Raw genomic sequence first — 23,289 nt, 5'->3', positions numbered from 1 at the left:
TTTTCTAGTTAAACTACTATGTCACCTTAGGCAAGTCAACTCTGAATCTATTTCCTCATCTGTAAATGTCGAAAATGGGACCCATCTCATACATCTGTGGAGAGGATTAAATGGGATAATGCATGTAAAGAAACAACTTGAGTAGTAGTGCCTAGTAGTGGTGAGGTGATACTTACATTCCAGGTATAATCTCATAAATATCTATAATGTTAGGGGCCTCAAATTCTTTTGTAGCACAGATAGAATATAAATAAGCTAAATAAAATATAACATATACTGAACATTGTACAAGATACTGGTGATACGAAGTGGTCAAAGACATGGGCCCTACCTAACAGAAATTACTGTAGAAACAGGATACACAGACATCAAAATGTAACATAGGGCTGGGTGCAGTGGCTTACACCTATAGTCCCAGTGCTTTGGGAGGCCGAGGAAGGAGCATCACTTGAGCCCAAGAGTTCAAGGTTGCAGTGAGCTATGATCACACCACTGCTGCACTCTGGCTGAAGTAACAGAGCAAGACCCTATCTCAAAATAAAAATTAAAAAAAAAAAAAAAAAGGTAACAGGATCATCTGTATAAAGTGCTACATGGCAAAGTTTTAGGGAATCTAGATGCTATCATGGATCAGAAATGCCATGGTGGAGACTCCAGGTTGGGGGAAGAGATCTTAGCAAAAGATCCCAGGAGAAATGTGGCAAATATTCATATTAGGCACACGACAAATATTTATAGAATACAGGATCCCTGAAACGATAAAGAAACCAAATGGTTTGTGTGGAAGACGGGGAAGACATATGATTGGAGAATGAAAGAGGAACAAAATTGTGGGCCGTATTGAGCTTGCACTATATAATGGAGGAGCCTCTGAGATTTTTAATCATGATGGGAAAAAAGAGTTGTAGCAGTATGGGGGATGGAATGGAAAGAGATGGTGGCAGTCAGAGTGGACTGGAAGGAAAAGGTACATGACATAGTGTTATAAGGAGTAAGAAATGGGACGTGGGAAAAGGGTTGGAACTGGCAAAACATCTGCATTTAAGTCAGGGTTACTAAGCATAGAGAAATTCAAATCTCTTTAAGAAAGGAATAAGATATATTTAGAAATAAGTTATAGTCATACTTGAGGTAGAAACAAGTGTTTTCCTCCATCTTTGAAACGTGGTTTGAAGAGTGGAAAATGACACAGCTGTTAGAAACTGAATTACCTAATACAATGACCAGACTGAGGATCAAATCTTCCAGTGAGAAAGAAATACATTATTTCTTCTGTGAAACAGATTAGACTTTGAGACGCATAGATAAGCTGACCATATTCTCTCTCCATGTAAATAAATATACGGGACCAGAGAAGCCTGTTACAGATCCAAGTGTATTCTTCTCCATTTCTCCATCACTAAACCCACCTTGGAACATATGGCCCATTTGGAGTTTATTAATAGATTCAAGATTTTCATTTTACGGACAAAGAAACCAAGCTCAGAGACATTGAGTGGCAGGACACTGGTTGTCTCAGAGGTCTGAGAAAGACATCTCTTTCTTCACTTAACCTTTACTGAAAATTCTCTCCATCTGTAGGTTTTGTTGTTGTAACCCTCTCCTTAAGATGAATGGTATAAATGATACACAGTGGCAGGGTGGCTCCTGCTTGTAGTCCCAGCTACTGGGTAGGCTGAAGTGGGAGGATCCCTTGAGCCCAGAATTTTGAGGCCCACCTGAGCAATGTAGCAAGATCTTATCTCTTAAAAAAAAAGTACCACAGTTTTGAGGAACTGTCTCCAAGTTGAAACTAATAGAAACCTCCAATGTAAAGAGAATAATCAGTCTTTTTTTTTTTTTTGCTTGCTAAATAAGATAAAATGCATTCTGCTAAAATCATTTAATAGAAATGTTATGAAAGCCTTCCCCTAAAGTATTTTTCTATTTGATTTGAAAACTATTCCATAGCTTATTATCAAAAAAACCCCAGTCATCCTTAAGGTAAAGCAGAGATAAATGGGCAGTATGATCGCCTGGTGTGTGCAGCTGAGTATTTACATTTTTCCTAATGAACAAAGATAAGAAAAGTACAGGTGACTTTAATGTGTAAAAACCACCTTTTAGTGTTAAGTGCTAGAGGAAAAATAAATTACTGACTCACGCTAATCCTGTCATTGATAACTAGGCCTGTCTAGTCCCTGGCCTCAGCTCTGTTTTGAATCTCTTGTTAGACTTGTCTTGAATCAAACACTATTTAGGACTGCCTTGGTAGAGCAGGTGCTCCATTTTTAAAGATAGTTTAGAAGGTTTTAAAATGTTTCTGGTCATTGTTAAATTTTCTTTTTTTCTCCACTTTATGTTGCTTAAAGCTTTATGGCAAGGGTTGCTCAATCTCAGCACTGTTGACATTTGAAGCTGGGTAATTCTTTGTTGTGGGGCTGTCCTGTGCATTGTAGCATGTTTAGTAATATCCCTCGCTGCTTCTCTCTAGATGCCAACAGCATTTCCCCAGTTATGACAACACAAATGTCTCCAGACAGTGCCAAATATCCCCTGGAGAGCAAAACTGCTCCCTGTTGAGAACCACTGCCTTATGGTATTTGGACAAAAACTGACAAGCCAATAAATACATATTCCATTTGTAGTTGTTAAAAATTAATCCAGATGTAGCAGTTGTATTTCCAGGATTTTTTTCAATGTTAATTAATACTTGCTTTCTGAGGTGATAACCTTTTTGTTTTTCCCAAATGGAGTTCTTGTATTACACTGAAAAACTGTTGACTGAATTCACTTAAATTGAAGACTATGCCATTCACACCATTTGTGTTAGTAATAGTTTGGCATCTCTGTCTCTTAATGTGGGGGTGGAGGGAGCCTCTAATTTAGTAAGCAATACTGTATCCTTTTGCCAGGTACATTACTGTTTCTAGTTAGAAGTAGGGAATTGCAATTGAGAGAAATTAAAAGGTCACCAAAGCTACTCCATTGCAGAGTTAGGTTATAAATTGTAGCCTGTCTGCTTTAGAGTCTGCACTCACTATTCTCCAAAACAACAGTTCTCACAGTCTGGTCCATAGACTCCTGGGATTCCCCAAGACCCTTTTAGAATAATTTTCATGATAATACAGACTTTGCCATTTCACTGTGTTTACATTTGCAATAATGGTACAAAGGCAAAGATGACAAAATTGTTGGTGTCTTAATGTATACCAGTCATTGTATTCACTGTCATGCACTCATTATGAAAAGAAAAAGTCAGTTCTACTTAATATCCTTGAGGAAGCAAAAATATTAATTCTGTTAAGTCTCAGCCCTGAATAAATGTGTCTTTTTAATATCTGTGTGACAAAATGGGAAGATGCATAAAGCACTTACATTGCTTATAGCATTTGATGGCTGTCTCAAAGCAAAGCATGTGTAAGATTAAGTTGTGAATTAAAACAAGCCACTTTTTTAATGGAATAGCAGGAGAGATAAACTATGGTTTTCAACCTTGGGTATTTGGCAGATGTTTCCTCAAAAACTGAAGTAAATGTAGCACTTTAAGGAAAATAACTGACAGTATTTGTTGCCAATTGATAAAATATAGGTTTCAAACAAAAATTAGAATTTCGGAAGACTTTTATCTGCCACTGTGAGTTTGACAAACAATGACTCTGTTATATTATATAGTGAACTGTGTCAACATTTGGAAGATCTGCGTAACTCAGTGAACCAATATTTTACAAATGACTAACACACGATATTGCAAAATCATGCATGGGTAAAAGATCCATTCAAAGTGCAAGACAGACCAATGGATTTTAATGTAACAGAGTTATGTTATCAAAAGTTCATTGATATGGTTTCAGATTCCACATAACAACACTAAACTTTAAAAAACTAAATTGTTGAATTTTTGTGTAGTATCAAAAAAGAATATCTCTATAATATCTGAACTTAACCTTCTGGAGGACCATTAACGAGGAAGGACATAGCACCCTGTTTCCCTGGGATTCTCCAGGAGGGAAGGAGGAGTTGGGGGTGGGTGGAGTAGAGAAAATGGGTAGGGTAAAAAAACTAGTGCTTGACGATCAGCTGGTATGTACCCAGTGCTTTATATATTACTAACTCTAACATATAATCTACATAAGACCCCTTAAAATGGTATTAAGGAGGGAATAGACTCAAAGAGGTTAAGTCAGCTGGCCACTGTCACACAGCTATCAGAGCACTGGAGCTAGGATTCAAACCCATATTTGTCTGTCTGTACAGCTGATTCTCTTCCCAGTAGTATTGTGACACAGAGGCAGCTAAAAAATAATTCTGCTGTTCCTTCATAGATCAAAGTTTCAAGGTTTATTATCATTTCAAGTGTGATATGAGCTCTGTATCCTCACAGTGCCTGGCATTCAGGTGCCAGAAGTATCTGCTGAATGAATGAATGAAATTTACCTACATATTTTACATGCTTCTCAAGGTATATGATTAACTTTCATAATGTTCATGACTGTTTTATCCATGATCCTCCTTTCATCAGTTGCATTACTTGCAAGAAAATTAAATGGAAATACCCAGCTTTATGCAGGTTTTTGTCTCTCCTAATTCTAATGTAAACTCAGTAGCCTCAGGAATGACCGACTCAGTGTCTAGCACACTTGCCATTCTCACTGGGAACCAACAGCATTCAAGTATTCACCTGGAACAACCATTCTGTCCCCACTTAAAGAAAGCACCCTAGTATAGTCAGTTCATAATGGAACTTTCTAGCATCTTTAGAATGTTTGGCACAGCTGTAAACACACATTGATCAGTTACTATTACAGATAACGATGCCCTTAAGACCCAGACATTTTAGCTTTCCCATTTAAAAGGGGTGAAATATGCACTCTTATTATAGTATACTTTTGATTTCTTCTGCCATGTATCCTTAATAAAACATGGCAATTCCATATGGTTTTCCCTTGAGTTCTGACCATTCTGTTGTACCCCAGCCCTTATAGCAATATCATAGGGCCGCACCTACAACTGAATACCATTTAGCATTCATCCATTTCTTCCAGTGGTGTTCATTATAAGTCATTATAATCCTCATATTTGTGTGACCAAAACTGATTTTTTTCCATTGATGTCTGTGGTACACCTGGCAGCTTTCCATGTACTCAGTTCTTATCTGATGTAGCTCAGAATGACTGCCTGAAGGGATGCCAAAAGCCTGACTTAGAACAGTAGCTAAGAATCTGGAACCTATCAATCCATTTGTTCATTTAGTTTTTACTTTCCCTTTTGTTATCTGTAGCTCACAGCTGAGTGGCCTAAACACGGTTTGCATATGTTCTAATATGTAAGTGAGAATTTGGGAATACTGTCCTAGGTTTTAGACTTAATACTACCTTCTCTTTACATAATACTTATGTAATGCTTATTCACAAAATCTTCAGTTTTCCTAAGAGGGAAAAGAATGAGCATGTGTTGAGCACCTGCTAGATGCTGGAGCTGTGTACTAGACTAGACTATGGTGTCTTATTTTCACACCACATACACACAGGTGATTTCCTTCCTCGTTTATTGGTGTGGAAACTGAGGCTCCAAGTAGCAGATACCTACCAAGGGTCAGAGAAGCTGTTAAGTGGGGTCTGAACAGCTGGGATTGAAACATGTCAGTTTAACCACAGACAGGATCCCTAATCAACCACCTGCCACTGCCACTGCCTGCACGACCTCATGAAGGGTGATGACGTCCTTTTCACAGGGTTATTGAGAGCTGAAACTATAAAGTCCTACAAAGCACTATTTAAAATCTAAATAGACGTTGTGTGTGTATAAAACTGTTGAGAAAACATTACAGAATTACCTTTCAGATCTTTAAATAATGTACTCATTTTCCATAAACTAAATATACAAACAGCTGGTTGGTCCCTAAAAATAGATGTCAGGTGACAGAGATTGGCTGAGCAGGAATAGGAGCATCTTCAGAACAGAAGCCAGGGAAGTTTATGCTCCCCCAACACACTACCGCTCTGTTCAGTGTTCCAGGACCTTCCTACTTCTCTGTAAAACTCTGGCCCAAAGCAGCTCTTCTACATTAGTCACCGGTTTCCATTAATCAGCGGTGGCTTGTGCCAGATCTACAGCAGAGTCATTTCAGGTTATTCTCTTTTATTATAGGCTCTCAATATACAGTCAGTCCACTTGCCCAAATCTAGCAGGGAAATCAGTGCCTTGTGATACAGAAACATAAAGAAATTCTTCCTGACAGTGTTCAGAGAACAATGTGAAGCCCTGGGGCCTATTCTCAGAACTGGGGTGGTGGGAACGCTGTCCTGTTGACTAAGCCTCTTAGATAAGCAGACAGTTTACAAGGTTCAGCAAGCTGCATGTGAAGACAATTTAGGTGGAGGTTTTGGGTTTACTGGCCTAATAACTTAAGGTAACATTTATAAGTGAAGTCATCATTCTACAATTATTAACTTTTAACTTTCATTCCTAAACAGAACAACAACAAAAAAGTTATTACTTGATAAATATAATTTCTAACCAGATTGATAACTAAAACAATATCTTAAGTTAGTTTGCTCTGTGAATTAGTTTGAACATGTTTGTAATTGAGATATAGTACTGTTACTGGCTGAAATAAACAAAAGCAAGCAACAATAAAGGATGACAAAGAGACAACACCCAATCTAAGTTTATTCCTAAATGCCATCTCTTTTAGAGAACAAATTAAAAGTTCTAAGAGAGGTAATGATATGGTTATGAACTTTGTTGTATAGGTGATAAGCACTCTTTAATATGTAGAGTTCTACAATCAACAGGTTGCTACTATTCATGTTTTTGAAGGTCTGCTTAAGAACACATGACCAAAAAAGGAATGGACAGTCTTTAAGCAGAAGGATAGAAATTCTTTTTAGCTGTTATATACATATTACAGTTTTATTCTAAATTCCTGAAAAAGACCCCAAAGGCAATCACAGCAACAACAAATATAAATAAATGGGAACTGATCACATTAAAAAGCTTCTGCACAGCCAAGGAAACTATCACAAGAGCAAACAGACAATCTACAGAATGAGAGAAAATATTCGCATGCTACACATCGAATAAAGGGCTGATAACCAGAATCTATATGGAATTCAGGAAATTCAACAAGAAAAAAATCAAAGAACCCCAATTTAAAAGTGGGCAAAGGACACGAACAGCAACTTTTCCAAGGAAGACAGACTAACAGCCAAAAAACACATGAAAAAATGCTCAACCTCTCTAATCATCAGGAAAATGAAAATCAAAACCACAATGAGATATCACTTAACTCCAGTGAGAATGGCTTTTATCAAAAAGTCTCAAAAAATAAATGTTGGCATGGATGCAGAGAGATAGAACACTCATACACTGCTGGTGGGACTGCAAACTAGTACAACCTCTGTGGAAAGTAATATGGAGATACCTCAAAGGGCTAAAAGTAGAACTACCATTTGATCCCACAATCCCATTACTGGGCATCTACCCAAAGGACCAAAAGACATTCTATAAAAAAGACATCTGCACTAGAATGTTTATAACACCACAATTCACAATGGCAAAGATGTGGAAGCAACCCAATTGCCCATCAATACATGAGAGGATTAATAAAACGTGGTATATGTATACCATGGAGTTCTACTCAACCACAAAAAAACAATGGTGATGTAGCACCTCTTATATTATCCTGGATAGAGCTGGAGCCCATTCTATTAAGTGAAGTATCAGAATAGTGGAAAACCAAGCACCACATGTACTCACCATCAAATTGGTATTAACTGATCAATACTTACCTGCACATACAGTAGTAACATTCATTGGGTGTCAGGCAGGTGGGAGGCGGGAGGAGGGGATGAGTATATTCACACCTAATGGGTGGCCGTGCGCACCATCTGGGGGATGGACACACTTGAAGCTCTGACTCAGGTGGAACAAAGGCAACATATGTAACCTAAACATTTGTACCCCCATAAAATGCTGAAATAAAAAAAAAAAAATACAGTCAGCAGGAAAATTCCTTAGGAAGATACAACATTAGAAACCACAGTATCATCCAATATGAAATGCAATAATTTTTCCTCCAGTATTAAAAGGACCACTGTGTCACTGGTTTATTAAAGTACATTTTTGTGAGCAAATGTACCAAATGTTAAGAATTGGTAAATATAGGTAAAAATATCCATTGCACAATTTTTTCACCTTTTCTGAGAGCTGAAAATTTGCAAAACAACAAATTATATATCTTTTAAACACTGGTGAATACTAGATCTGTACTCTTGTGGTGAGAAGTTTACAAAATGAAAAATAAGAGAAGCAGATTCACATTTTTATCTTTGTCCTCAAGGTGTATTTTCATTCAGTGGAGAGGGCAGAGTGGTCCTCGCTGTTAAGACTAGTAGTTTATCCAGTCTTATTGCAAGGCAGACAGGAAGGTTATAGAAAGTGATATATCTGGATTAGTCTTTTCTAAGTCATAAGAAATTGTGGTTTCAGCTAGGACGACATTGGGAATGAGAGATGTAGGACCAACCTCTAAGATTGTAAAACTATTTTGACTCTATAGGAGAAGACATGGGCATAACTATAACGAGACTTGATTGTATTTAGAAAGATACCTATATGAGATCTTAAAATTAGGGAAAAAAGTTGATGTTCTAAGCAATTAAAGGGGTAGGAGGCATCTTTTTGGGGTGATGGAAAAATCCTCTCTCTTGATTGTGGTGGTAGTTACATGACTATTTAACAAAACTCATAAATTATACACTTAGCAAATAGTAAATGTTATTGTATAAGTGACACCTTAGTAAAGGTGATTATAAAAATAAAACCCAAGGACTACACATGATACTTGCTACATAAACCGCAACCTTGTCATTCCATTTTGGGGACACTTCAGAAGAAATGATCTCATTTTAATTTTGTATAAAAGAAGAATGTAACACTATTTGAGTATGTTTAGAATGGGACATTTTAGTGCCTGGTAGTACTGGAAGCCAGAGTTCAGTGTGACCATGCTGACTGTGGAGTGAGAAATTAAGAGAACTGTATTTTGATACTCCTTTGATAGTCATGACAGTTAAATCCTAACACTGTTTTTCTCCTTCTAGCCCTGGATTGAGACCAGATGTAAGCTCTCCTCCATCGAGCTCCTCAACAGCAACGGGACCACCTCCCAAACTCTGCCTGGTGTGCTCTGATGAAGCTTCAGGATGTCATTATGGGGTCTTGACTTGTGGAAGCTGTAAAGTATTCTTCAAAAGAGCAGTGGAAGGTAGTGTGTGTTTTGAAGAGTTTTATTTTCCCTCTATTTGGTTCCCATTTGTCAGAGTGGATTTTGAAATTCTGATCATATGCAAAGCCCATTAGGCTAGATATCAGTTAAGAGTGGAGAGGAGGGTATTTTTTAAACACACACATGCAGAACTAGAATAAAACAGTAAAGTATAAATTGATGCAAGAGAGTTTGGTCAGGGAGCAGAAGGTAACACTGTAAGACAGTGCTATAAGGTGACGTGATGGTGCTAAGTTTGGGCAGAAACCTAACAGTCATTGTGTTAGAATTATGAGCTTTCACTCCCACAGGTCAGTTGGTTTCATAGCCACCAACTCTAACAGTCTGGCAAAAATGACTGACAGTGAGAAGTGTGAGAGGGGACAAAAGACATTCATTTCATTCATTGTTTTTCTGTTAAGCCAGGGCACCATGCTAAGTGGTATAAATACCATTAAGATTTGATCCCTGCCCTCAGTCTACTAAAGTGAAAGATGAGTTCACAATTACGAGGTACAGAGATTATAATACAGAGGAGGAAGTGATAAACTCTGCCTGATGAGGTCAAGAAAGAAGGTATTTTAGAGAAGGTGATTTCATTAATTAATACAAACCTTACCCTTGTTGTGGATTCAGACTGCTGACAGGGCAATGGCATTTTCTCCCTAAAGGAGGAGAAATTCATTCCATAGAAAGTTGTTATTGGAAGGGATTCTAAAATTTTCTAATATTACCAGTGAATCCTCTTGGGGAAAAGTCATGTGATTTAGTTATTTATAAAGCAGTTGAAGACAGTGTGGCCTAAACACATTACCTGAAGCTCTGATTATATTATTTTTTAAAGAAATATAATTATTCATTCACTGTATGAGGATTATTGTTATTTGGCTAGAGTTGTGTTTGCATATCTGTGAGAATTAGATGAGTCATCTTCTTTTGTTTGAATTACTTGTTAATACATTAGCAAACTATGAAATTACTCATGTTACCTCACATATACCACAAGGATGCCAGCTGTGGCCAGGGGAGTAGCTCCCACCTATTGAGTTATAAGTAAAACCCACCCCTGCTTAGTACCATACTCCTAACAAAGTGGATGCTATTTAACACATACACAAAAGGAGAAAGCCTCTTCTTGTCCTCACTTTACTTTATTCAGCACTTTCTTAACTGCTTACATATTTCCACTGTATAAATTCAGTGATAATAGTAATATAATACAGATGATCCCCCAACTTAGGATTTTCCAACTTTACATGCATTGATTATGCTCCTTGACTTACAGTGGGGTTACCTACAGATAAAACCCATCAGAAGTTGAAGATACACTTTGGACTTACAGTGGATTTATTGGGATGTAACTTCGTTGTTAGTCAAGGAGCATCTGTACAGTATATAATGTATAATATTGACAAGTTGATTTTTGACAGTGAAATTCAGAATGAGACAGTGGAGTCTTAAAAAAAATATGGGTATTAAAAGAATCCTGCAGTGAGCTATGATTGCACCACTGCACTCCAGCTTGGGTGACAGAATGAGACCCTGTCTCTTAAAAGTAAATAAATAAGACCAGGAGTGGTGGCTCATGCTGGTAATCCCAGTGCTTTAGGAGGCCCAGGCGGGAGGATCACTTGAGGCCAGGAGTTCGAGACAAGTTTGGGCAACATAATGAGACCGTGTCGACAAAAAATTTTTAAAAACTACCTGGACATGGTAGTGTGCACCTCTAGTCCTACCTGCTCAGAAGGCTAAGACAGGAGGTTCACTTGAGCCCAGGAGTTCGAGGCTGCAGTGAGGTATGATTGCACCACTGCACACCAGCCTGGGTGATAGAGTGAGACCCTATCTCAAAAAATAAATAAATAAAATTTTAAAATACTTTTCACTTTCCTCCATTTTAACTAAAATTGTTCTTTAAGACAGAGCTACAAATGCAAATGCTTACAGGGATCAACTATGTGTCATTCTGGCCAAATATAATACAGTTGGACAAAGAAGGGTGTATACATGCCCTACCTAAAAGCATCCAAATACAATTAAAACAGAAAACAAAGCTAACCATATCCCCTATATACAAGATCACTATAGGCCATGTGCCCTGTGTGCTTAATCCCTGCTTTAAAATTAAGTTCTTGTTTTTTAGGTAAAATTTAATTGATTATTTATTGTACTATTTCAAAATGTTTATCATTTAACTATTTCAGTAAAATATCGTTAGATTACCTGATTAGTAAGAAAGGGTTTAAGTGTGGAATATGTTAAGTAAATCATTTTGTTTCCTCCTTTATTTGGATTCTAACATTCTCAAAGGCTTTCCAGCTCTAAATTCTATAATCCCTTAATAACCTAACTTAGAGCAGGTCTTCTGTGTTTCCTATCCAGACACAATAGAAACACACTTCGAAGCCTAGGTACATATTTTGGAGCACTTTCTTAAACAGTTATGCAAATCATACAAGCTACATCTTTATCATATACTTAGCACTCCATTTTTAATACCTGCTAGACATTATAAGTTATCTCCCAAAGTTGGCATAGTATAATAAATACCCAAACATTTGGCTACCCTTAGGGTTTTACTTATTTATTGTCCATGCAACCCAGATCAAGGATAAATTTTGTTTTCTTTTTAATTCAGTATTCTGGGAGTCACTTTTCTGCATACAGAAAAGAACTATGGGTAGCTCCATTTCTTTCTGTGTATACTATATCAATGATCTTTGTTTCCCAGCCCACCAAGTCTCTTTTTCTTATATTCCCTTTGCCCAAAAGTATAAATACATGTAATCTTTGTTGGCAGGTAATAATGGAGATACATATCAGCTACCCTTAACTTACCATGTGCCAAGTACTGTGTTATATATATATGTCATACCATTTAATTAATGGCTTTGTGAGCTCTTGGATGCTATCATGATCTGTACTTGATAGACTAGGAAATTCAGAGACTTTAAGTGGCATTCAGGCTATTGGTAGGGGGTGCAGTCATCTGAAGGCTTAACTGGGGCTAGAGGATCCACTTCCAAGCTCATTTACATGGCTTTTAGAAGGAAGCCTTAATTCCTCACTATGTTGACCCCCTCTGGACTGTTTTCAATATAGCAGCTGGCTTTCCCTGGAACAAGTGATCCAAGAATGTGTATGACTAATGCAGAACCAATAATGTCTTTTATAACCTAATTTCAGATGTGACATGCCATCTTTGTCACGCAGACCAATCCTAGTATAGTACGGAATGGGACTACACAAAAGCGTGAATACAAGGAGGCAGAGATCACTGAGAGCCATCTTGGCAGCTGACCACCATGCCTACCATAAACAGAAAACCTGAATCATTTGCCAAAAATAGTATTTATTTTTATGGTTAAAATCTATGTAAATAAAACAATGTTAAGATATTTCAGCTGACCTGAAGGTTCTTCACCTGACATCTCTTTTATTTGTTAGGGAATTTACCAAGTGGTAGAAGACATAGGAGCTCTAAAATAAAATGTCTGATTATCTTATCAAAAGGATTGACAGGAAATGACTTAGTGGTACCTGACCATGTGTTATGAAATAGTGAAGACAAGTTAAAACTCATTTTATAGGTAAGGAATCAGAAAGGCCTTACCCAATTACTTCATGGTAATAACCAGATAGGACTAAGTTTAACTTATGAAGGCACAATACCCCTGATCAGTAGTTCAGATTCTTAGTTGTACTCGAGACATACGTAAGATAAAGCAATCAATATTAACATAATATACACATTCTGATATTTCCGTTGGATATAAATAAAGCGTCAGAATTTTTTTCTATTGTTTCTTCTAGTAACTACAAGTAGTGATTTAGGAATATTCTTACGGGGTAAAACTTTTTTGTATTGTAACTGCTTCAGCAATGGATGCATCTGTTGTTCCTACTTTCACTTTATAGGGGATCATTGGGTTAGTGCTTCCATTTCATGTCCAAGTAAAGAAGCTAAGAAACTTACAGAATACAGGAAGGAATTGAAACAGCTGGTACAGACATTTGGCATTGAAGAGGAGCTCTGGAACAAAGCTGAATTGTAGTCTATTAGTCAACTTTGTGGCCTATACATCACAGACAAGGAATTGAACCTGATACAGTTAACCATCTACCCAAAACTAGTATTTAAAGAGCATTGAGATTTACCGTATTAGGAAAAAGCAGATGGATTAATAGTTCATTTTCATCCAAATCATGTCTTAGGTTGTCCTAGGCATAAAGGATCTTTTGCCAGAAACCAGAACTGGTATATATTTAACCTAGTGAGTTAATAACTATGATTCTTTTTTTTTTTTAATATGATTTATTCCAGAAAAATACCCTGCAGAGTCTTGTGAAGACCATCCCCTCTAGTGTAAGGTATATGGACTCTTAGTTATCTAGTGTATCTACACAGACAGGCTGGTCCTGTGTAGGAGACTTCTTCCAATTTTTGTCAGGGCAGCAGATGCTCAGATAATTTTCTTCAACATTCAATAACTAGATTAAAAGAAGACATCAAGAATGTGCATGGGGGAGGTGGAGAGACTTTTAAATTTTCCTTGAAAATTTTTGCCAGGAGAGAACTGTGATTCTACTTCTTACAACATTATTTAACTGTGTGTGCCAGAAGATTTTAGATAGTAACAATCTTTAAATTAATATTTGAGGCCAAAGGTGTGAATTTAAACATCTTTATATTCTAAAAGCATGTGACATAATGATCTCTGTAAGATCAATATATAGTAGTTTAGTTTGCTAAGTCTGTGATTCGCCTGACCAGTTGCTGGCAGCCTTAACATTCAAGATTAAATATTGTTGTTTACCTATCATTTTATTTAAAGTCAGGAGGAGGGGCACATTTTATTTGCCTGTGGTGGCATAATGTTGAATTAAAATCATTTTCTCTTTGGGACTCCCACAGTATTTTCAAACCAGTTTCCTCTTTCTTTAGCCCCCTTTATCATTAAGTCGAAAAAGTCATAATGGCGATTACAGACAGCATCTGCAACTGTTAAAAGAATTAGTAAAGTACAATGTGTCAAAAAAAAATGGTTACCCTTGGTGGGTAGTGACTGGGATTGGGAGGTTTGTGGGGTACTTTTCCGTTTCTTGATCTGAGAGTTGATGACATGGAGGAGTGCTTGGCTTGTGAGAATGTATTAAGTAGTACACTTAGGAGTTGTGTACTTTTATGTATGTATACTGCAGTAAAGTATTTTTAATGAACTGTTTTCAATTTGTTGAACAGAAAAGGAAAGTCTTTTTTGTTTGGTTTTTAGTTGACCTGTCAACTTTGTAATGGCAATGTAGGCAGGCAATGTACTTCCCTAATCAGTACCTGTGTGTGAGCAGTGGCTATGTTCCATCTGAAACAACAGATAGAGGCCATCCATAAGAAATACCCTTTAAGACTTGAGAAATTTTAACAGTTCCATTTATTCCACATAGGACAGCACAACTATCTTTGTGCTGGAAGAAATGATTGCATCATTGATAAAATCCGAAGAAAAAACTGCCCAGCATGCCGCTACAGAAAATGTCTTCAAGCTGGAATGAATCTGGAAGGTAAATACCTGAAAGCAATCGTTTGTCTTTGTATCACATAAAAATTTAATATTTTATTTTTGAAGATACAAATAAGCAGATGCAATAATTTAGTCAATTCAGTATATATATATATATATATATATTGCCTGACTAGCATAATTTTATATTATTGCCCAATAAAAACAGGAATTTCTTTTATGAATATATCATATTCTGTTTATCTACCAGTTCTATTACACAGAGAATTCAGTACAGCCAGACTATATACCAAGAAAGGAAATTATGTAATAATGAAACTTGTACAACATGAGGCAACTTTTTCTTTCTTATTTCTTTCTTCAGCCTCAAAACTATTTCCTAGGGTTGGAAATGTTTCTGTATCTCATACATCTACATGTCCATTTTTCTGTCTTTTACCATTTAGAAATACCTATAGACATACATGTTTTATTACAGATCTGCAAGGAAAAAAAAAACTCAGAGGCAGTGGAAGGGCTTTGTTTGTTTTGTTTATCAAGTAAAGAAGAAATCTGAAACTAGTTGTAAGTTGGAGTTTCATGTCCCCGTTTACATAACAAGTTGTATTAATTAACATTGATCTCACCATTTAAAAACTTTCCTCTGAAAAAAGTTTGGAATTCTGTTCTAGATGAAATTGCAAGGTCTACAGAGGTAGTGGTGGTGATCTGATTATCCATATGTTTAATATTTGTTGTGGCGGATTTTTATTCAGCAAGTATGCACCAACAAGCCAGTCACTAGGCATAAAATGAATAAAATGGTGCCTGTATTCAAGGACTATACTGTATAGTTAGGTTGCAGAGTCAATCACAAAATAGCCCAGCATACCATAAAAGGAATAGAGCCACAGGAGCAAGTAGGCTTATGCCATTATCAGATTTCTTACCTATTTAAATTAAGGTTTAAAACTAGATAAGATTTCTTTACCTCTATTAAGGAGGAATTAAGAGTCATCAGACTCAGGAACACTTCTGTAGAGATCAAATATTGATTGCTAGTCTACTAATGTGCTCCGGGAACACTTCTGTAGAGATCAAATATTGACTGCTAGTCTACTAATGTGCTCCGATGGGTCAGGAATTTATATAGAGTAAAATTTTATTAACTAAATTGCTTAAAAATAGTGATTGCTTAACTAAATTAACAATCCTTTGCTGAAGATACTTTGAAAATTTATTAGCACTATTTCTTGCTCTAGCCAGTACAGCCAAGTTCACTGGCACTTTTTAAGCTTTATTCAGAAGCATCAGTTCTCTCGTTTAGGTATATAGATTAATAGTAAGAAATTCAATCATGTCACTCTTCCATGTCACTGTATCATAATTGCTAAATAAAATATTTCTCCTGTCTTAATAGTTTCAGAAATTAAGAATACCCCTTGAATAAAATGCATAGGCCAGACCTTCCCATTACAACTCATTTCTATGTATTCTTTTAATACCCACAGCTCGAAAAACTGAGTCATAGAAAATGATTTTTGAAAGTTCTCCAGCTTGTCACTATCCTTTCTTCTAATGTGGAGTGTAGAAACATGCATTGTAGATCATTTAAAGTTATGGTCAATTGAGGTTTTCACAGTACTTCTTCAGTGTATTAAGTTGGGACATACATGTTCTCGTCTACATTGTCAATGAAGTACATTCCATGATTTTGGATCTGGGTTTCAGTGAGATACTTTTGGTAATATGTTTCTTTATGATTAGGAGCTCTTCCTTTTTAAAATTTTATCACTCCTCTATAGAGTTGTATTATCTGAATTTAAAATATTCTAAAAATATATTCTCCTACAAATGGAGGTAATGGTAGTTCTCAATGGTACTTACTGTGTGCCAGGAACTGTTGTAAGCATTTTACATATTTAATTCTCACAACAACCCTATGAAGTAGGGGCTAATATTATCCTCCTTTTAAGGCCCAAGGAGTAATACAGATACTCAGCCACAAAATGGCAGAACCAGGATTTAAATCCAAACATGCTGGTTTCAGATTTGTACTCTTTACTACGCCTCTAAGAGAGTATGGTAAACTAAATTAGAATAGTTCTGTCGTGATTCTGTTTTGAAATGTTCACTGAAAATTCTTAATACCCCATTCAGCACAGAACACAATAAGAATGGAACCATTTTTTCCTTTCTAACATTGGACATCGAAATATAGTTCCCACTACCACATCTGTCCTCCACAAACTATGTATTGTGTCATTTTAGGGACACAGGATCTAAAACAATTATTTTTAAAATGATTTGCACTTACTTGTCCCTTTGCAAAATGGTTTGCATCCTGGATAATTGAAGCAGGTACATTTCATCTTTCATATGAACTATACTTCTTGCCCTTTCTTACAGTTCTGAGTGCTTTCTCTGTAAGAGAATAATGTAATTCTTATTTAGTCACTAAAACAAGTAACTTCAGATAAGTTTACTAAAAAGTCTACAGAATCCATCCTGTAATTTGATTAGACTGTTCCATACAAAGTCAGAGGTAAACGATAACTTTATTTACTTTGTATATAATATGAAAATGGATGCTTTAGGTTTAATATAAATCTCCTTTACAAAAGGGATGTTTCCTGCTCATAATTTACGTAAAGTTTTTCTTTTCCTCTCCCAAATGTTTTTAGTCCCAAGCAGTATCTATCATGTAAAGATAAAAAGGTTTTTTCTATTGTTAGAACTAACACTGTTTTTAGCATGTAATCTGCTGTGTCATCTTCCCATCTAGATAAGAAGGTGGCTTTGTACAAGTGTACAAATAGTGTTGCTCTTTTCATTATATATGCTACCGTAATTTAGGTCCTAAACTGCAATTTCTAATCTATTACAAGCTTAGATTCTTTTAATTAATAGTAAGAGTAATTTGCGTTACATAACCAATGAAATTTTTACAGTTAGAGTGAAAGTGAGGCAAAAAATAATTTATAGAGGAATCTACAGAAGTGATTTACTCAGATGGTTTTAACATAGTGTTATAAGAAAGTTATTTTGTATAAGGTATAACCGTAATGAAGAAGTTACTGGCTTATTTGTAAGGAAAATTAATATTGGCACAGGGTCCTGTGGGTCTTTTGCTTTCAGAAAAAAAAAAAACATTTTTTCTCCTCTTCCATGTCACTGTATCATAATTGCTAAATAAAATATTTCTCCTGTCTTAATAGTTTCAGAAATTAAGAATACTCCTGGAATAAAATGCATAGGCCAGACCTTCCCATTACAACTATTTCTATGTATTCTTTTAATACCCACAGCTCGAAAAACAAAGAAAAAAATAAAAGGAATTCAGCAGGCTACAACAGCAGTCTCTCAAGAAAATTCTGAAAATCCTTCTAACAAAACAGTAGTTCCTGCAACATTACCACAACTGACCCCTACCCTGGTGTCACTGCTGGAGGTCATTGAACCTGATGTGTTATATGCAGGATATGACAGCTCTGTTCCAGATTCAACTTGGAGACTCATGACCTCACTCAACATGTTAGGTGGGCGGCAAGTAATTGCAGCAGTGAAATGGGCAAAGGCGATACCAGGTAAGATGCAAAGGATGACAGAGCTACTATATAAACCTTTGTATTCTCTTGAACAAAAACACTCTGACCTTTTATCATCCTGATTCCGTGGCTCAGATTGCTTATAGTGCTTTTTTAGATCATTCCCCACAACACAGTAATTTCAGATAGGATGGTGCAATGTCAGAACTAGAGTTACAAGACTTACTCAAAATTCCTTTACACTAAAGTCTAGGAGAAGAAAATGTATACCTAATGCTATTAGTTTTCCTTCAATGTATCACTTTTAAAAGTCAGGTTATTTATAAAATTGGTAAGTATCAGATGTGTTCACTCTTTGTCAGAATGTACTAAAGTAGAATGATTTTAACTAATTTTTCAAATAATTTTAAATAAAAGTTTCCCTGTTGGAACTTGGTCTGGATGGCAGAGGTCAATGTCTGTGTGAACATCAGGGCAGTTTTTTACTTAAATTCATCGATTAATATGCCAAGACTCTTTTTTTGTTTTTTTAATTAATACCTAATAGTACATCTATGGGGTATCCGTGATATTTTGATGCATACAATGTGTAATGATCAAAGCATGGTAATTGGGATATCCATCATCTCAAACATTTACCATTCCTTTGTGTTGGGAACATTACAGATCTTCTCTTCTAGCCGTTTTGAAATATACAATAAATTATCATTAACTATAGTCACTGTATTGTGCTATTGAATACTAGAACTTATTCCTTTTATCTAACTATATTTTTGTACCCATTAACCAAGCCCTCTTCATCTCCCCCTCCTAGCTTCTGATAACCACCAAGCCAAGACTCTTGGTTTTCTATTTTACTGTTTAGTTCATGTTTACCTAAGTAGGCAAAAGTGACAAAAACTGGCCACTTACACTGAATGCTATTAAAAAACACTGAGGGCTTGGATGTGAATGACAAAGGAAAACTGTGTCTACTTAGTATTTCATTTCCTTTGTTAGGGGTTCACCAAAATAAGGCTAATTGATCTAATCCTTCCTTGGCAGTTCCCAAAGAGATGATCATCTTTTTGGCAGTTAAGAGTGTTGATTCATCCCTTTATTTCTATTAATTCAGGATTCAGGAACTTACACCTGGATGACCAAATGACCCTACTGCAATACTCGTGGATGTTTCTCATGGCATTTGCCCTGGGGTGGAGATCATACAGACAAACAAGTGCAAGCATGCTGTGTTTTGCTCCTGATCTGATTATTAATGAGTAAGTTACATATGAATCATTTTCCCTGAATTTATATGGTATAGCTGATGTTTTCCTGATGGATTGCTATTGTGATAATTCAGGACTGAATCAGTCTTACCAGGTATCTAGAAACTGGGCAAACTTGAACTAGAGTTGTTTATCAGTGCATTCTACATGAGTAAATTCATCCTTAGTAGTTTTCAGGGTGCCACAGTAAAAGTAACAGTGGTAAACTGTAATGTGTCCAGAGTGGCAAGGAGTTTGGGAATTAACATGATGAACACGGTACGTTTGGAGAAAGAGAAAAGAAGATTTGAGAGCAATGAGGACAGCCTAAAGAGATATTCTATGAAAATAGAGCAAACATGTTCCCCGTAGGGTGTGCCAGATACAGGGTAGGAGTTACAGAAAAGCACCTATTTGAGCTGAATGCTAAATGGGAGGGCCTGACTTATGATGTAGTAAGCAAGCTCCCATATTGTGTTTTATCAGGAACTGGATAGTAGCCCCAGATATCTTAAGAGTGTGTGCAATAAGCCACAGATGATAGGGTAATTCTAGATCCAGGACACTTTTCCTTATACTACTGCTAGGTAATTCCAAGGCCACATATCTGGCAGGGTTAGTAAGAACTACGTCAAGCATAGATTTCAGTTTTCCCCTCTATTAGGCCAGCTGTGATAACAAACTAGTCTAAAAAGTCCTGGCTGAACCGTTAAATTAAACTTGGTGGTGTTTCTCCATTGTTGAAAACTTGCAGAAACTGAGGAAAAAATGAACTAGGCACAGTTTCAGGCATTCATTGTCATTTCAAAAGTCAGGAAACTTTAGAGAGAAGATCTGTTTGAAAATCATAGATGTGATAATGACTGTTGAGAATCATAATCAAGAATTGATTTGGTACCTTTAGTTAAAAGAATATTCATTCACATGCCTGTCAGAGGCAGATTTTAGGTATCGAAAGTCTAGAGAGTCAAGTTCTAGTTCTGGCCCTCTGCATAACTATGAACAGTATCACACATGGTTGTCTTTAGGATGGAATGTTGTAAAAAAAAAAATACCTTTAAGTGGGTAGGATCAAAACTGTGTTGTCTAATTGACTATATTCAAATGATAAACTTTGATGTAAATGAGCAACTGATGATAAATTCTGTAAGAATAAATTTCTAAATAAATAGAACAATACCTGGCATGCATGATAGGATATATTGTCTCCAATATAAAATTAGATTACTCATTAGTCTCTTTAGTTGTTCTAGATCCAGGAACAAGTTTTAGGAAAGTTTTCTAAAATTCTGATTCTATAGGGAATTAGCATGACTAGCAGTAGTTGTATTTTCCTTTATGAGTTTACAGTTTTACAAAATAAAACCAAAAAAACTTTTTTTTGGAACTAGCACTATTTCTTTCTAACTCAAACTCTGATATTTGTATTTCACAGGCAGAGAATGAGTCTGCCCTACATGTATGAACAATGTAAACACATGCTATATGTTTCCTCTGAGTTACAAAGGCTTCAGGTATCTTACGAGGAGTATCTCTGTATGAAAACCTTATTGCTTCTCTCTTCAGGTTGGTATAACACCTATTTACTTCTAAAATTCACTTCTATATGTCAAAAGCATGAAATATGAAAGTCTCAAAATAAGGGTTTATTTATATACATAGTACCAATAATTATACCAAGTCTAAATAATAGATGATTTTCATAAATGTAAAACTTTAGAAAGGCACAGTGATACCAAGATTCAGAAGACAAATAGGTGTAGTAGAAAGAGAGAGGTATATGAGCCGCACAGGGAATTTGTGCAGACTTTTTTTTTTTTACTCCTTCCTTTGACCACACCACTATATAAGACATGGAGAAAGAAAGCCAACTACAATCATTTCATTTCTCTACTGCACTATTATTGGGTCAAAAATTTCAGTGATATAACCAGTACCTCCATGTATAAGAAATTATGAGAGAAAAAGATACATCCTAGAAAAGGTGTGCTTAATTACTATGGAGGGATTGGTTAATGCAGCTTGGAGCTAGACTGTTACAGATATTCTATTTCACAAACAGCAATGAGAGTTTATGAAACAATCTTGAAAGTGTAGGTAAAGCTACTGGTATATAAACTTCAGTGAGATTATTTTCAGATAGCAAAGACAAGTATGTCAATGGATAAACGGTGGTGCCTCCATCCAGATGATGGAATATTATTTAGTGCTGAAAAGAAATGAACTATCAAGCCATGAAAAAACATGGTGGAACCTTAACTGTATATTACTAAGTGAAAGAAGCAAATCTGAAAAAGCTACATACTATATGATTCCACCCATATGACATTCTGTAAAAGGTACAACTGTGGAGACAGTAAAAAGTTGAGTGGTTACCAGGAGAGAGGGAGGGAGAGATGAACAGGGAGAACACAGAAGATTTTTAAGGCAGTGAAAATATTCTATTTTCTGTAATGTTGGATACATGTTACTACACATTTTGTCTAAACCCATAGAATGTCCAACACCATGAGTGACTCCTAATGTAAACTAGGGGCTTTGGGTGATAATGACGTGTCACTGTAGCTTCCTAAGTTGTAATAAATGTATCTCCATGGTGGAGGATGTCAGTAATGGGGAGGCTATCCATGTGTGGGGCAAGATCTCTGTACCTTCTCCCAGTTGTGCTATGAACTTAAAACTGCTCTAAAAAAAGAGTCCGTGAACCAGTTGGTATCATAAACTTTAGACCATTCCAGTAAAAAGTATGTATCAAATTAATGTTTCTAAAATACTGAGTCGATGGCTGAATACCTCTTTCATATATAAATAAGTTGGCAACTTTTTAAAAAGTCTTCATTCCCTAGTACCTCTGGGTTTCATAGTTATCAAATAACTTAAGCTATGGATGTTGCACATTACTATATCTATTTAACCATTTCCAAAGGCATACATGTATCTTCACGCTTTCATACTATCTTTGCTATACAAAAAGTTGTTTTAGTTTAAAGGATATAAGGAGTATTAATAATATTTCAACCAAAGCAAGAGAACCTAATAAAAAGTCCTACATGTAAAGATCATTGCTAGAGACTTGTTTACTGTTACCTGTAGCAGTATACTTGTTAAAGAAGTGAACTTGATATTATTTGAGTAAACCATTACAATTCTGATCAGGACTTCGTCAAGCTATAGTTCAGTGCCTAGATACTAACAATCGTATTGGTAAAAAATGATTTGAACTTTATATATACGAGACTCACTGAGCTGTATGTATTTTTTTCATTATGAAGAAAAAGTTAAGTTGAACTAGTACTTATCACAGGTGTTTTTTTTTTTTTTTAAAAAGAACAGAATCATAAGGATGGAAATACATACCTTAAGATGTAGACTTCTGTTCTGATAGCATAGTCTGGAAATTGGTACCATAACCTTCCACTAAAAAAGTTGTAACTCAGTGAATGCAGGAACCAGTAGAGGTGAGGTGCACTCTGAACTTTGATGGCATCTGCAGAACCTGTAAATTAGTATACATGGAAATATAAGTGAAATTGAAAAAGCAATGGATGGATCTAAAAGCAGATTAGATTGAAGAGACACTTTAAGCTGAAATATGTATCATCTGAAGAAATACAATTTTTTAAAATGCAAACATGTCTGTGTATATATACCACAAGAAAAAGTTCAAAAAGCTGAAAATCACAAGAAACTGAAAAAACTGAAAATCAATGACTTTTCTTAGCTCCATCAGAGAATAGGACCATCAG

General features: G+C 36.0%; 1 protein-coding gene across 7 annotated transcripts in view; it reads left to right on the top strand.

Moving 5' to 3' along the window:
• The window catches only part of NR3C1 (nuclear receptor subfamily 3 group C member 1), a 90,286-nt gene that overhangs the window by 56,175 nt on the left and 10,822 nt on the right, over positions 1 to 23,289 (top strand). For 6 of the 7 annotated variants that reach the window (XM_069483816.1, XM_069483817.1, XM_069483819.1 and 3 more), the window contains exons 3-7: positions 9,087 to 9,253; positions 14,693 to 14,809; positions 18,057 to 18,335; positions 19,411 to 19,555; positions 20,979 to 21,109. In XM_069483816.1, the coding sequence (XP_069339917.1) occupies positions 9,087 to 9,253; positions 14,693 to 14,809; positions 18,057 to 18,335; positions 19,411 to 19,555; positions 20,979 to 21,109 (839 nt within the window). The remainder of the gene's footprint in view (positions 1 to 9,086; positions 9,254 to 14,692; positions 14,810 to 18,056; positions 18,336 to 19,410; positions 19,556 to 20,978; positions 21,110 to 23,289) is intronic. The other variant, XM_069483821.1, reaches the window with a different exon arrangement.

The sequence above is a fragment of the Eulemur rufifrons genome, chromosome 10 (genome assembly GCF_041146395.1).
Source record: "Eulemur rufifrons isolate Redbay chromosome 10, OSU_ERuf_1, whole genome shotgun sequence".
In the NCBI taxonomy this organism is placed as follows: Eukaryota; Metazoa; Chordata; class Mammalia; order Primates; family Lemuridae; genus Eulemur; species Eulemur rufifrons.
This window is presented reverse-complemented; position numbering and strand designations above follow the sequence as displayed.